The sequence below is a fragment of the Hibiscus syriacus genome, unplaced genomic scaffold (assembly GCF_006381635.1).
Source record: "Hibiscus syriacus cultivar Baekdansim isolate YM2019G1 unplaced genomic scaffold, ASM638163v2 tig00111098_pilon, whole genome shotgun sequence".
NCBI lineage: Eukaryota > Viridiplantae > Streptophyta > Magnoliopsida > Malvales > Malvaceae > Hibiscus > Hibiscus syriacus.
Genome location: NW_024062983.1, coordinates 583,305 through 597,651, shown reverse-complemented (window position 1 = coordinate 597,651; position 14,347 = coordinate 583,305). Strand labels below are relative to the sequence as shown.

Sequence of the window (14,347 nt, the reverse complement as noted above, 5' to 3'; positions counted from 1 at the left end):
ATACTTCATCTTCTTCCTTTGGTAATTCATCCAAACCCTCTTCATCTTCTACCTTTTCTTCTGTCGCGAGTAAAACAAGGGATGAAAAGCCCAATAGGGCTAAAAAAATATGGTTAAAAACCCTAAAAAGTTCTACAATACAAAAACCTCTTGCATCAAATGCAAAGGTTATGGCCATATCAGTCGCGATTGTCCGAATATGAGAACAATGGTAATCCGAGAAGAGAATGATGAATTAACGGATACCGAAACAGATTATCCCGAGGCTTTGGAAAACAATGCGCCAAATCACTTAGACAATGATGAATTTGACACATATTGCATGGTTGTAAGGTAAAATTTGAGTTTACAAATAGTTAATGACTCAGATATTCAACGAACAAACATCTTCCAGACAAGATGTCAAATTAAAGAGAAAATATACTCATTGATCATTGACAATGGAAGTTGTATCAATGTGATCAGTAGTTACTTGGTGGACACACTTAACTTGCCTTGTCAAAGACATCCAAAGCCATATTGTTTACAGTGGCTCACTGAGAGTGTTGAGTTGAAGGTGACGAAACAATGCCTAGTTAGTTAAAACGAGCAAGTATTGCGATGATGTTTGGTGTGATATACTTCCAATGCAAGCATCTCACATCCTTTTGGGACGACTATGGCAATATGACAATGACGTCACTTACTATGGTAAAGCAAACAATACTCCGTCATCATCAAAGGTAAGCCTTACACGCTCAATCCAACGCATCCAAAGGACATCATGCAAGATCAAAACAGAACTCGTGAAGAGATTGGGAATTTAAAGAAAAAGGCAAAACAAAATGAGGTCACAACCCATTAAAGCCAAAAGAATGACTCACGGGAGGTAAGTGATCCTATTTATGAGAAGAAGAAAAAAAGTGATTCAAAAAATAGATGTGAGCACAAAATTATTGAGAGTGAACGTCTTGCATCCTTATTTCGTTATGAGCGTGAATGGGATCCAATGTGTAAAATCTGTCCCATACGAATTTCCTTTGGGAGAGGGCATTGATTGTCTTTCTGAGCGTGAGGTGAATTTGAAGAATGGATCAAGGGACTGACGAGCAAAGCAGGTGCAATAGAGATTCTTGATCAAAGGGTTTTAGCAAGGTCGACAGATGAGAATTTATCGAATGAGGTGGTGTTAAGTCCGTGCAGCGGTCATGCAGTAGAGGATATTCGTAATATGGGTTTAAGGCATGTGGGGAAAGGGCATGATCAACACGTAACGGTTCTTCTCGGAAGGAAAATAGATCTATGAGGGATATTCATAATAATTTTTGTCGGCTTCTAATAGAAATAGAAGGAACAAAGCTTTAAAGAAAAAATCTTCTAAGGTTTTGAGTGATTCATGTAAATCGGAAGATATCTCTTTGTCTGACTCAGATCTTAAGAATCGCAAAATTTTAATCCTTATGGAAGCCGAGTAAGTATGGGCATTTGGGAAGAAACTGGGCATTGAAATTGAAGGTGATGAGCGGGAAATTATTTTGGAGCTTGTAAAATTAGATGGATTTTAGTTTTCAGACTTCGAACGCGAGGTTCGTTTGGTTTTAAGATGGCTTAAGAGTAGTCTCAATTCAGTTTAGATTTTAAAAATCGTTTGAAAGTGATACTGTAAGTAGCTTTTCTTGTTGGCGCCGAACAAGTCGTAGTTCTTGAACTAGGCAAGTTGGTTGGGCTGTAGAAGTTAGGGGTGATGTCTCGTTTTTTAGTGCCTGTGTTGGTGCTGGAGGGTTTATCTGGCTTTGGCGCATACACTGTTGTTTGTTGGAGACGATATTTTATCTTTTTTGGGGTATGATAAATGAGTAGGTGCTATCTTTGATTAATCTGTGTTGCTTTCCAAGTCTTTGCTTTGTGAAGAGTAGTCCAAATCAGCTCGCCCCGTGGATACAATGTCTAAGGGTTGTTTGGTTCAAGGTATATCTTATTATCGAAGGAATGTAATCTTCATTCTCCCGTTTTTTTATTTGGCCAACATTCTCAGCCCCCGGTAATCTTTTATTACCAATAGTGAATTTAATGTTTAAGGGGTTATTTGGTTCAAGGTATATCTTATTACCGGAGAAATGTAATCTTCATTCTCCCGTTTTTTTATTTGGCCAACATTCTCAGCCTCGGTAATCTTTTATTACCAATAGTAGATTTTTGGGGTATATTACCAGGATATGATTACCCATTTTCCTTAGGTATTATTGGATTACCGACGTTTTTGACTAAAATGTTCTTAAATTTTTTTCTTCAAAAATAGCATTCTTCTGTAGTTAAATAATAAAAATTCTACGAAGGTTAAATTACAAAGTTATCCTTAAACTATTTTAGATTTACAAAAGAAACCTATAATTAAAATTTTATATGAAGTTTAGGGGTTAAAATAAAATTTTACCCTTTCATCAAACCTATTTATCTTTTCAATTTTGTAATAAAATTTTATGAATTTAAATTTTTTAAAGAAAATATATAAATTACTTATACTTATATTATAGTAAAATTCAACTCGTTAAAAAACCAAATATATAATAAGGAAAATTTGGTAAAATATATATTCTAATAATATTTTATTCCTTTAACCAAACATTGTAATCTTATATTTCTGCTAAACCAACCAAATACAAAATACAACATTCCCAGTAATCCTATTCCCCGGTAATCTTACATTCCGTGAACCAAACGCACCCTAAGGGTATTTTGATTTTTATTTGGTTCTTCAAGGAGATGTTCCAAGCTTTTTCCATTGTTGTTGTCTTGGAGATGTAATGTAAATTTTTGACCGGTGCTGTCTTTTGAGTCATTCGTCGCTGCTTGGGATACATGCTCTTTTAGTGGGAGTGCTTGTGGATTGTTTCAGTGCATGTTTGATTGCTGGAGCATGGTTTGTAGCAGGTGAAGGGCGCGGATTTTTGTTCTTCGAGCATCCTCTTTGTGTTTTGATTTTGATCGATGAATCTTGGGGTGGGCTCTTGGTGTCTCGAGTTGCTCCTGAAAGAAGTGCAGTTTGAGGTTGGTAGTTGTGCTGTAGATTTCGCTTGTTTCATTTCAAATCTTGCTTTCGGAGCTGGTGTTGTAGTGTAAAATGAACGTGAAATTGGTTATCTTGTGTTATTTCAATTCCTTGTCCATTTAAGATGATTGTAAGATGGACAACGGTAAGGTAAGGTGCACTTTTTTCTTCTATTTAAGTTTAGGGAGATTTTTTAACGATATATTTACGATTGTTTTTTTATTTTTGTATGTGTTATCTTTTACTGCATACAAAACCCCTTTCAAAAAAATAATAATTTATGATATGTTTTGTTCTATATAAAACCAGATAAAAAGTACATACTACAAATTATTTCAGAAATTCCTTTAAAATCATATTTCAATCTTGTAGGAAGCGAGGCTCTGGAAATTATTCTTTCCCTACTGCCCGATACTCGAGCATATATATATATATATATATATAAACATCAAGCTTGAATGTGGGAAACATGACATGACAAAAAGTAAAAAAGAAAAGGACTAAACGGGCACCACAACGATAAAGTTTACCAATTACCCACACGATGGTAACAGAAACAACGGAGATTATGCAAGGATTGGTTGAGGGGCTTGGCTTCGAGCTTGGACTTGTCAATCTCCATCTCCTGCAGCTGTTGCTGCTCCTTAGCCAGCTTCTTCAGCCTGGCAAGCTCAAGATCTTTGCTCATCTTCCTTCTGTACATCTCGGCAAAGGTGATAGGCTCCTCCAGGATGGGTTTCTCTCCCTCTCTGATCTTCAATGGATACACAGTCGCGTCGGGTGCTGGGTTTTGGAACGTTGCTATTGACAACCTACTGCAGTCCGGGTTCACCACTGCTTGGTGGTCGGCGTTCTTAAACCTCCCATTGCTCAGATACTGCACAAGACATCAATAAGACATGGATAGACAAATGTGCAGTTGATCAGTTTTAACTTACATGGCCGTGATCTCCAAGGTTGACCACAAAGGCGCCTTCAACAGGTTTAACTGTGATCCAAGTCTTGCCATTGTCCCTGGTGGCCTGAAGTCCACCGACTTGGTCCTGAAGCAATAGGGTGATCGTCCCCGGGTCGGTGTGGCGCTTGAGTCCGAGAGTGAGGTCTGGTTGTGGACATTTCGGGTAGAAATTAACCACCACTTTCTGGTCCATGTCCAGACACGTCTTTGTCAAAGCCTCCTTCTCTAAACCCATGGCCTCCGACAGCACCTCAAGAAGCTTGCATGCTAGACCCATCAGCTTCTCGCTGTACTCCTTTGTCACCTCAATCCAACCCTCTGGCTTATCAGGCCACCTTGAATAGTCCCTGTTCTTCAATGGGTATGAAAAGTACGTCACAATCTCCCGCCAATCTTGCACCACTTCTCCCTGCAAGTACATACATATCAATCATTTTACGCCATGGGCATGATTACGAAAACTCGTTACAGTAAAAGGCAACTTACCTGGAGGTGGCTGGAGACAATGAAACCCCCTTTCTTACCACCAGACATGTCAAACCGTAGCTTATCTTCGGCAGGCAATGCGAAGAACTCTTTAGCAAGACGGGTCATGTCGGAAACGATTTTAGCGTCGACACCATGATCGACAATCTGGAAGACACCCCAATCCTCACAAGCCTCGACGATTTTCTTGCATATCTCATCCCTCTTGCCGTCGACATCATCGATGCCGGCAAGGGAGATAACGGGGATTGCGCCGCTGAATTGGTTGTAAGCGACCTTAGGACGCTCATCTTCGTCGCGAATGAAGCTTGCCTGTAAGGTTTTCTCCTCCGCAAGAGCCGTGAGAGTTGAAGGGGCCATTAATGTGTGGTGATATTTGAATAACGTGTCCCCTTTGCTTAAAAAGAGAGCGTTAAACGGATGTTTTTAAGTTTAGTTTTAGAACGGTCGTATGCGTTTGGGAGAGAATGGGGAGGGTTTATATAACATGGAGGAAGGTGAAAACTGGGCTCCTCGTTGAGCAGCTCTAACTACCTCTCTTGCCTCGTGACTCGTGGCCGACCGCACTGTCAGCTACCGATCTTTCCTCTTCCACAATTGGGACATTGTGTTGCGTTCTTGGTCTTGTATCATGTCAATTTAGATCAAATTAGTTTCTTCTTTTTAAGAATTTTATATTTCAATTATTCATTTTTAGTTACATTTTCAAGTAAAATTATGTTGTATTGTTTATTCAAGTCATCTTCAATTCAATTTTTTTTGGTTATTGCTTTCGATATTCTAATTAAAATTAAATAGATTTTATTGTAAATACTTTATGATCAAATCTATTAAAAATGGTAGATCCAAAAGCACGTAAGTATATTACCAGTTACAAAATTACTATAACTATTTATAAAAGTAATGCTGAAAATGAATTTATAATTCATTTGACTATCTAAATAATTTTATGAAAGGATTAAAAATACATACATTAACTCGTATTTTATTTTATAGATAAATAGATAGATAATGGTCTAGAATGATTATAGTGTATAATCTGTTCACTTGATATGTCCTACATATGTAGTATCATTTAAAAAATATATTTTATTATTATTATTACTCCTTAAATTCATATATTGCATTTGATTTAAATAATCATAAACTCGAAATGACTGTTAGGAATTAATTATAATTTTTTTGCACGAAACCGCAGTGTGATAAAATTGTTCACCGAAGGGGAAAAAAGGATGAGAAATAATAATTGTAGAAGTATTTTTTTTTTGCATATTTTGTTTATTAAGATAGATTAAAAACAATATTATAATTATAATTATAAAATATTAAAAAGATAAAAAGTTATTTAGACTTTTTATTTAAATATACTTTTCCTATCAAATATTTAAACAATAAATTATCATCAAACCATTAGATGACTGAGTGGACACACGTGCTTCATGTGTGTTGTATCTAACTCATAGCAGTCGGTAGGAGTTCTCAACTGATTTTATACGCATGTCTTATACGTATCGCCTTAATCAGGAACTATCATCGGGAGGGGTGAAAGCTAGTGAAAGGAATTTGGGGGTTGAAATTAAATTTTATTTTCAAGGGTTAGTATTATAATATATATTTTTAATTTAAATAATTCATTTTTAAAAAAAAAATTCATGAAATACACAATTGATTAGATGCATTTTCATACACATAATTTAAATCTTATAAAAATTATTCGACTAGAATCTGAGAAAAATACAATTAATTAAACATAGTTTTACACATGTAGCATTCAAACTCTAAAAAGATATTATTAACATGACATATTTTACTTATATGACAAAATTTGAAAAAATACATCTTACAAAAATATGTTTTGTTCGATTTTGAATAATACACTACCAAACTAATATTAACAAGGACCAAAGTGAAAATAAGAATAAATAATAAATAATAAATTTTATAAAAAAATGTATAATATATAACGAAGAAGACGACGACGATGATGACAACAACAACAACAATATTAATAATAATAATAATAATAATAATAATAATAATAATAATAATAATAATGTATAAAATTTATCTCTAACAGCTTCATTAATAGATTACTAAATCTATGTCTGCCCCACCTTTAGTGCGTACCTACGACGAGGTGACTTTTGACCGACCCTCATCGTACGAGGCACTGTCTTGCCAAAATCTTATTAAAAACTAAGTTTTGCTTAAAGTGGAGGTTGGTAACTTATTTATGTTAATCACATGAAAACGAATCCTACGCGTCTAAGGTATTCATAAATTGTATGAATCAATTTATTTTGATATTTAAAGAAAATTATTATTTCTAGAAGTTACGAATACGAACATCAATAACTGCAACTAGACAATTGAGTGTTCATCCTCAAATAACTTATAATATTTAAAACACATATTACTTTATAATCACTTTAACTTAATTAAGAAAAAAATATTCAAAAATTGGATGTAACATTAAAATTACGTGTATATAATCAAAGAGGGGTTAGGTTGGTTTGGTTGCACATTGTTGGAAGTCTATATGTCACACGACCTCACCTAACGTACCTTATTATTTATGATATCAACTAGTATTTAGTTTGTGTTATATTTTATGTTTAAATGCTCTTTTGTTTGATTATGTTTATTAATGATTTGGATATTTTTATATGTTTTATGTGTAAGATAATGACTTTAGGAAAATATGTTTAAAAGGGCCGAAAACTGCATTTTTTGGTCTATAATCAAGACTGGAATAATGGGCATGAAATGTTGACGTGGCAATGAGTCAACAGCATCTAATTAGCAGCTTCCATAAGTTGGACATACATACGAGTTTTTCAAGCAATTCAAAATTCAAGATTTTTGTATTATCTTTAGGAATTTATTTCAAATTATTTTTAGAATTTTCTTATGCTTAATCTAGGGTTTTAGAAGGATATAAATATCCTCTAAGGGTAAGCCTTGTTCATTATTTGTTCTTCATTCAATATCTTTCAAACTCGCTTTTTTTCTATCTTTTTATAAAATTTCTTTCTTTGTTATTTTTTGTTAAGCTTTGTTTTTAAAATGCTAAGTATGACTTTGATCGTGCTTAGCTAATTTTCTTCTAAGCCAGGGGCTAAGCGATGATTCAGTTCTAACGTGAGAATTGAAAAACACCTAAGTAATTTCGGATACATTTCTAAATTTCATTTGTGCTTATTTCAATTCAAATCCAAATATAGTCGATGGTCGGAATGTTGTTGCGATTAAACATGTGAGAGGAAGGATTGACTAATTGATAGCAAATGAACTTCCTCGGAACACAACAAGCAAATTGTTGCTAAGTGGGAATTGAAATCGGAAACAGTTTGTATGGAAACAACTATCCGAGTCGGTTTTATGCGACTAAACGGTTCTTGATCTACAACAATTAATGTTGATTAGATCAATTTCCAAACCCGTGATCTAAGTGTTGCACTTGGGTATTCGATATACAACTTAGTCGCAAGGATTTGTCCTTGTAGACAAAGTAACCGATGTGAATCCCGAAGGGTAAATCTATTTCGATAATCCGAAGAATGCTAGTCAAAGCGAATGCCTAAGGCTGATTTGATCAATTGAATTCTCAGGATTCTACCTTTCTTTATTTTCTTTAAATCAATTTTCCTTGTTTTTATTCTTCAACCACAATACCTCCCATTTATTTATTTCTATTTCACGCCTAAAGCTCAGAGTCAAAAGACAAAGAATTTCGTCAATCTCCTTAGTCCCGGTGGGTTCGACCATATTTCTCTTATGCTACATTAATTTTCTTATTTATTTATTAGAGAAGAAGGAATTTATTTTGACGTGCAAAACGGCACCCGTCAGATATAGATGTGCCTAACAGCCTTATTTTTATACTTTGTTAATTCATGTAATATATTTATTGTTTAATTTAATTTCTTTACATTCAATTGTTCTAGGTAGGGATGAGTATGGGACTGAATCCGATCGGGTCGGGTCGACTTTTTTAAAGGTGGTTTTAGGGTCGGATTAGGCTCATATTTAGGGTGAAAATTACCTAACCCGACCCAAAAAATATATAATTATATAAAGGGATAATTACAATAATATCCATCTATATATTATTTTTTAATTAAATCTCTATTTTTATTGTATAAAAAATAATATTTTTTTATATTTTTAGGTCGGGTCAAATCGGGTTGGGTGGAGGGTGTAAAATTTTTGGTCAGGTCGAATTGGCCGAAATCCGACCTAAACCCAACCCATGCCCATCCTAGTTATGGTAGGAGAATATAGCAATTTTCTTTATTGGATAGGATTAAGAAGTTAATCAATGCACTAAAAACTACATAAACAAGTATTGATTTAAATAAATTGAAAAATTGATTATTACTTTAAAATAATATATGAAATTTACTTCCATCGTACTCTTGTTTTTTGATGTTTAGTTTTAATTATCGAAATAAAACATACATATTTTATATTATAAAATTGATAAATAAGATCTTAAATGATTAATTTTTTATATAGTTATAAGAAAATATTTTAATTATATATTTAGTTTACAATTAATTATAATGAACACATTTTATCATTTTAATAAAACTAACAACTTTTATAAAAAGTAATCACATAAAACATAGAGAAACACCCAACCACTGTATATTTTCAACTCCCCTGGCCCAATCCCAGTATACCATTATAGCTTCTTAAGCTTTATCAATAATAAATACTACATTGGTTCCACTAAATCTTCCTTTTATTGACTTTTTAAAAGTAAAAAAAATCAAACTTTGATTACAATTATTTTAAATATTTAAAAAAATTTATTAAATTTATATTTCAAAACTATTTGATTAAATGTTTCTAAAATATTTTTGTGTATTTTTATCAGTAATAAAATTTAAATAATAATAAGTCAAATAGACAATTTAAATGGGACAAAGAGAGTATAAAACTATTTATAAAATCAAACAAATGAGATTATTTAATTATGAGATAAATAATTTAATTTTATAATAAAAATTCGATTCCTATGATCATAAATTAATTTGTGAAGATTAATTTGTTAAACATAAATCCAAAATATTATTTTTTTATTAATTTAAGGTGATTATAAAGTAATATATGTTCAAAATACTCTCATCCATTTGACAATGAATGTTTAATCACCCTGCTGTAGTCGTTGGTGCTCGAACATGTGACCTCTAGGAATAGCAACGTTCCTTTAACTACTGAGATGAGTTTGATAAAATATTGGGAATGTTATGGACTCTGTCGAATTATCATGAGTCTACAACTTAAAAGTATTTATGATAAACTATAATGTGTAATTTAAAATAGGGTAAATTATGCATTTACTACTTAAATTATCAATTTTGGTCTATTTTAGTACTTAAACTTTCAGTTTTTTCAAAATCATATCTCATGTTTAGTTTTTTTTTTCATTTTAGTACCCCCACTGTTAAAAACTTAATGCATTTAGTTGATAACGCCCAGGATCCCATATTAGTAGTTCGAGTTAACCATTAACCCGAGACCTATAAATCGAGCTCAATAGACTTAGAAAAATGGCTTGGGCCAAGTTGAGTTTGGATTGGGTTTGAGTTAGGCCCAAGTGATAGAGAATTAGGATCATTTCAAATTAAGATAAAAAAGTGGAGGATTAAAAGTGCAATTAACCATAACCTAAAATAAAAGCTGATTTTCTTTAAATTTTAGATGATTTCACGTGTACCCAAAACCCACCAAACACTCTTCCTTTTCTTCTTCCTTTCTCTCTTGTTCTTCCTCTCCAAAGTGAAACAAAGGTAAAATCTTTAAGGATTTAAAAGCCTACTTGAGTCTAGGTAAGGTAAGATTATTAATCTCCATTCCAAGAGCTTCAATTCAAGCTCCTAATTTTAAGTTTTGGTTATAGTTTCAAAAATGGGTTTTAGAGAGGTTTAAGAGAATCAAGTGATTTTAGCTCGTTTTTAGTGGATTCAAGTTATAGGAAGTGTTATTAACTTCAATCCAAGTTCATAAATAAGTTAATAATTCATTTTTCTTGCATTTGATTAGTGAAAGAGGTGGAGGAGAGCCTCAAAGCTAGGGGAAAGAAAAACTGAATCTTGGATGATTTAAGGACATTTCTATTAGCTAAGAAGCCAAGTTAACACATTCACTACTTCTTCATATCACTTGTGAGTCATCAGAGATGCATTCTAAGCTTAGAGTTGAGTTATGAACCATCCATGGTAGATTCCATGTTTTGTGACTTTTAACATGTTTAAAGCCTTCTTTATAACTTTATTTTTCATAAAACATTAGTAATGAACCTCTATAGGACATTTTGGTTGAGTTTGAGTGTTCAATTTGAGCCCAAAATAGGGCATTTTCGAGAATGAGAGGCCAAAAGTTTAATGTGTGTTATGAGGGGGTATCGATACTGGGGTTTTGGTATCGAGACCAATTTTCGTATTGGTACTCTAGGGGAGTATCGATACCAAGGGTTGAGTATCGATACTATCAGGTCAATATTGATACCAATGGTTGTGTATCGATACTGACCTAAGAGAACTTAAACTATCAACTTGAGTCCGTTTTAGTACCTGAACTTTCAATTTTTTAAAAAACGTAATGTTAAATTTTGAACATGGGTAATCAAATGAAACAAAAACTAAATACAAAAGGGCACTGAGGCCCTTGTATTTTTCAAAAAAACAATGTGGCCCTCCAAGTCAGGAAAAAAAAACTCAATATGGTCCTTTGACCAACGTTTTTCGTCGTTGACCAATGGCTCTGTTTTTTTTTTTGTGAAAAAGAAAAATGGAATCTTTGGTTAAAAAGGAAGAAAAATGAAATGAAAGGTTAAAGGAGGATAGTGGAGATTTAAAAATATATAAAACAAATTATAATTTTGGGAATATTTTTTGTTTCAATATAATTTTAAAATTTTTTAATTAATATATTTTAATCATATATGATAAATAAGAATAATGAATGTCACATAATACATAAATATTAATAAAGTAAATCATAATGATTAAAACATGAGTATTTCAAAAGTTAAGTGATTAAATTTAAAATATTTAAAGTTTAGTGACCAAAATAGACGAGAAAAATAGGAGGGCCATATTAAGTTATTTTCTTCAATTGGAGGACCGGATTGAGAAAAAAAAATATGATGCTGGCCTGCCTAATGTACTACGTCATCACAAATAACGGAGTCGTTGTTCAAAGACAGAAAATGTTGGTCAAGGACCACATTGAGTTTTTTTTCTAACTTGGGTGCAAAAAAAAAGTAGAGGACCATATTTTTTTTAAAAGTACAAGGGCCTTATGTACCCTTTTTCCAAAATTAAACTTTATATATGGTTTTGAAAAAGTTAAAAATTTAACTACTAAAATGTACTAAAACCAATAGTTTAAGTACGAAACGTGTGATTTACCCTTTTAAAATATTGGTGAGCTTGCATAAAGCCAAGCCCATTGGATCAGCCCATGATAACACACTCCCAATTCATACACCAACTTAGATAAAGCCATACCAATGAGAAGATGATTTTACACTAAATAACTTAAACAACTTATTTCTCCAAATATTTTTCAATCATCTCTATTTTTATATTTTTTTTCATAATTAGACTTATATTTTGAAGAAAATAAAATATTTTTTATAGAAATAAATACCCCTAACTTTCTCTCTCTAGGGAGTTAGAAATCATAGGCCCAGACTCAAAAGGAAACATCATTCCCCCGTCCCATGTTATAAAGAAGATAAATTAAAGAAATGGTTACTCATACCATATTATTAGTAAGGGTAAGTCTATTACGTTCGAACGAGTATCGCTCAATGCTATTACTAATAATTATTATGTACCAGTGAACACTACTAATTTAATTTATAAAAAATTATAAATTTTAAAAGACTTAGCGTTAGCGGTGCACGATGCTCGTTGTTAACGATACTCATCAACAGTGCATAATACTCAACGGTACTCATTGTTAATGACGTTTAATGATGTTCGTCTATTGTTGTAGAATTTTCCTTATTATTAAATATAAATTAAATAATAGAATCAACCGTACAAAACTCGGGGATCGTATAGTCAAATAAACCAACCATCCAACGGCTAGTTTATTTTTCATCCCGATGTGCCGCCTACCCAGCGATCTAACGGTCGAATTCCATGTACATTACCGTTTAAACTCGAAATCATATCTCCATATATGGCACTCTCTCTCTCTTTCCCCTGTACGAGCTTTCTATCTTTTTCTTAAAGCTTATCTAGTAGCTCCATGCATCGTGCTTTCTAATAAAAAAAAAGTTAACTTTCCGGCTACCCGAATCATCATTTCCGGTTATTTTCAATGGAGACTCCTTCATCTACAAAACGAGTTCATTTTCAATCATTTCTTCTTCTTTTCTTAATTAAAGAAATCAAAGATTTTAGGATCTAGGTTTTGTTCTTTTGATTAATAATCCTTGTTTTCTTGATGTTTTGGTTTAGTAGAAGGAAACAAGGAAGAGTACGTGAAGAGTGTGTCGAAAAAAATGGTAAACGGCAAAGCGAAAGGGGTGCTCTTATCGATACAACGAATGACTCGCCTATTACCACGGGCAACGGTAGAAGAATTTCACTATGAGAAAATAGGAATTACAACTTCTCTCGATCTACCAAGGAGAAAGCAATGATAATTCTCTCTTGATAAAAATGAGAAACCAACTCTCAAGAAACTCTCTAAATTCTCTAGTATTGGAAGAAAGCTAGAATGTTTTGGGATGATTTTGAAGCTAAATGAGCTAGAGTATTTATAGTTGAAGCTTAATGACTAATTTGTAAATACCCTAAATTACAATGACTAAAATATACAATTATACCATTGCTAATTTTCAACAATTAGCCAACCATTTTTGATATTTTTTTCGATGGATTAATTCCACCTTTCGGTGGATTTTCAACAATCTCCCACTTGAAAATTTGATTGGAACAATCATATCTTCACACCATTCTTTCTACATTGTACCTTCATGTTGCTTACGTCTCTAATAGGACACAAGAGGATCGATACCAAATAAATTTATCGGCATTGATCGCTTTCGTCATGAAATTTGCTATGTTGTCTTTGGTATGAATCTTCTGTATATCTATCGTCCATTCTTCCACCTTTTTACGAATGAAATGGCACTGAACTCGTATGTATTTTGTCCTTGAATGAAATGCTGGATTCAATGCTAAATGCAAAGCGCTTTGACTGTCACAAAATAGAGAGACATACTCTTGATTGTGCCCAAGCTCCTCCAATAACATCTTCAACCAAATTGCTTCTTTACTAGCTTGTGTAGCTGCTACATATTCTGCCTCTGTTTTGGATATAGCCATAACTGACTGCAATTTTGAAACCCAACTTACAGCTCCACCAGTAATTTTGAACACATATCCTGTAGTAGATTTGCTTTTATCCAAATCCCCTGCATAGTCAGAATCTACATACCCATTGATTAGTAAGTTTGATCATCCGTAACATAATGCAATATTTGAGGTCCCTTTGATGTATCTCATGATCCTATTTATTGTATTCCAATGCTCTTTGCCTGGATTCGTCATGTACCGACTAACCACTCCCACTGCTTGCGCAATGTCTGGTCTTGTGCATATCATAGCGAACATTAAACTTCCCACTACTGATGCATACGGTACTCGAGACATCTCTATGCTCTCTTCTTCATTACTAGGACTCATACTGGGGGATAATTTGAAGTTAATAGGAAGAATGGTAGAAATTGGCTTACAATCTTGCATGCTGAATCGTGACAAGATCTTCTTCAAGTAATTCTTTTGTGAAAGCCAAATCTTCTTATTACTTATGTCTCGGTGAATTTGCATCCCTAGAATCTTGTT

The 14,347-nt window shown here is 33.1% G+C and overlaps 1 protein-coding gene across 1 annotated transcript; it reads right to left on the bottom strand.

The window, feature by feature from the left end:
- Nucleotides 1–3,361: 3,361 nt before the first annotated feature.
- On the bottom strand, nt 3,362–4,912 carry LOC120153094 (naringenin,2-oxoglutarate 3-dioxygenase-like). The gene is made up of 3 exons (XM_039165100.1): nt 4,473–4,912; nt 3,967–4,395; nt 3,362–3,905 (listed from the first exon to the last, which is right to left on the bottom strand). Exons 1-3 carry the CDS (start codon nt 4,830–4,832, stop codon nt 3,555–3,557), a joined length of 1,140 nt encoding a protein of 379 aa, XP_039021031.1. The 5' UTR covers nt 4,833–4,912; the 3' UTR covers nt 3,362–3,554.
- Nucleotides 4,913–14,347: the final 9,435 nt, after the last annotated feature.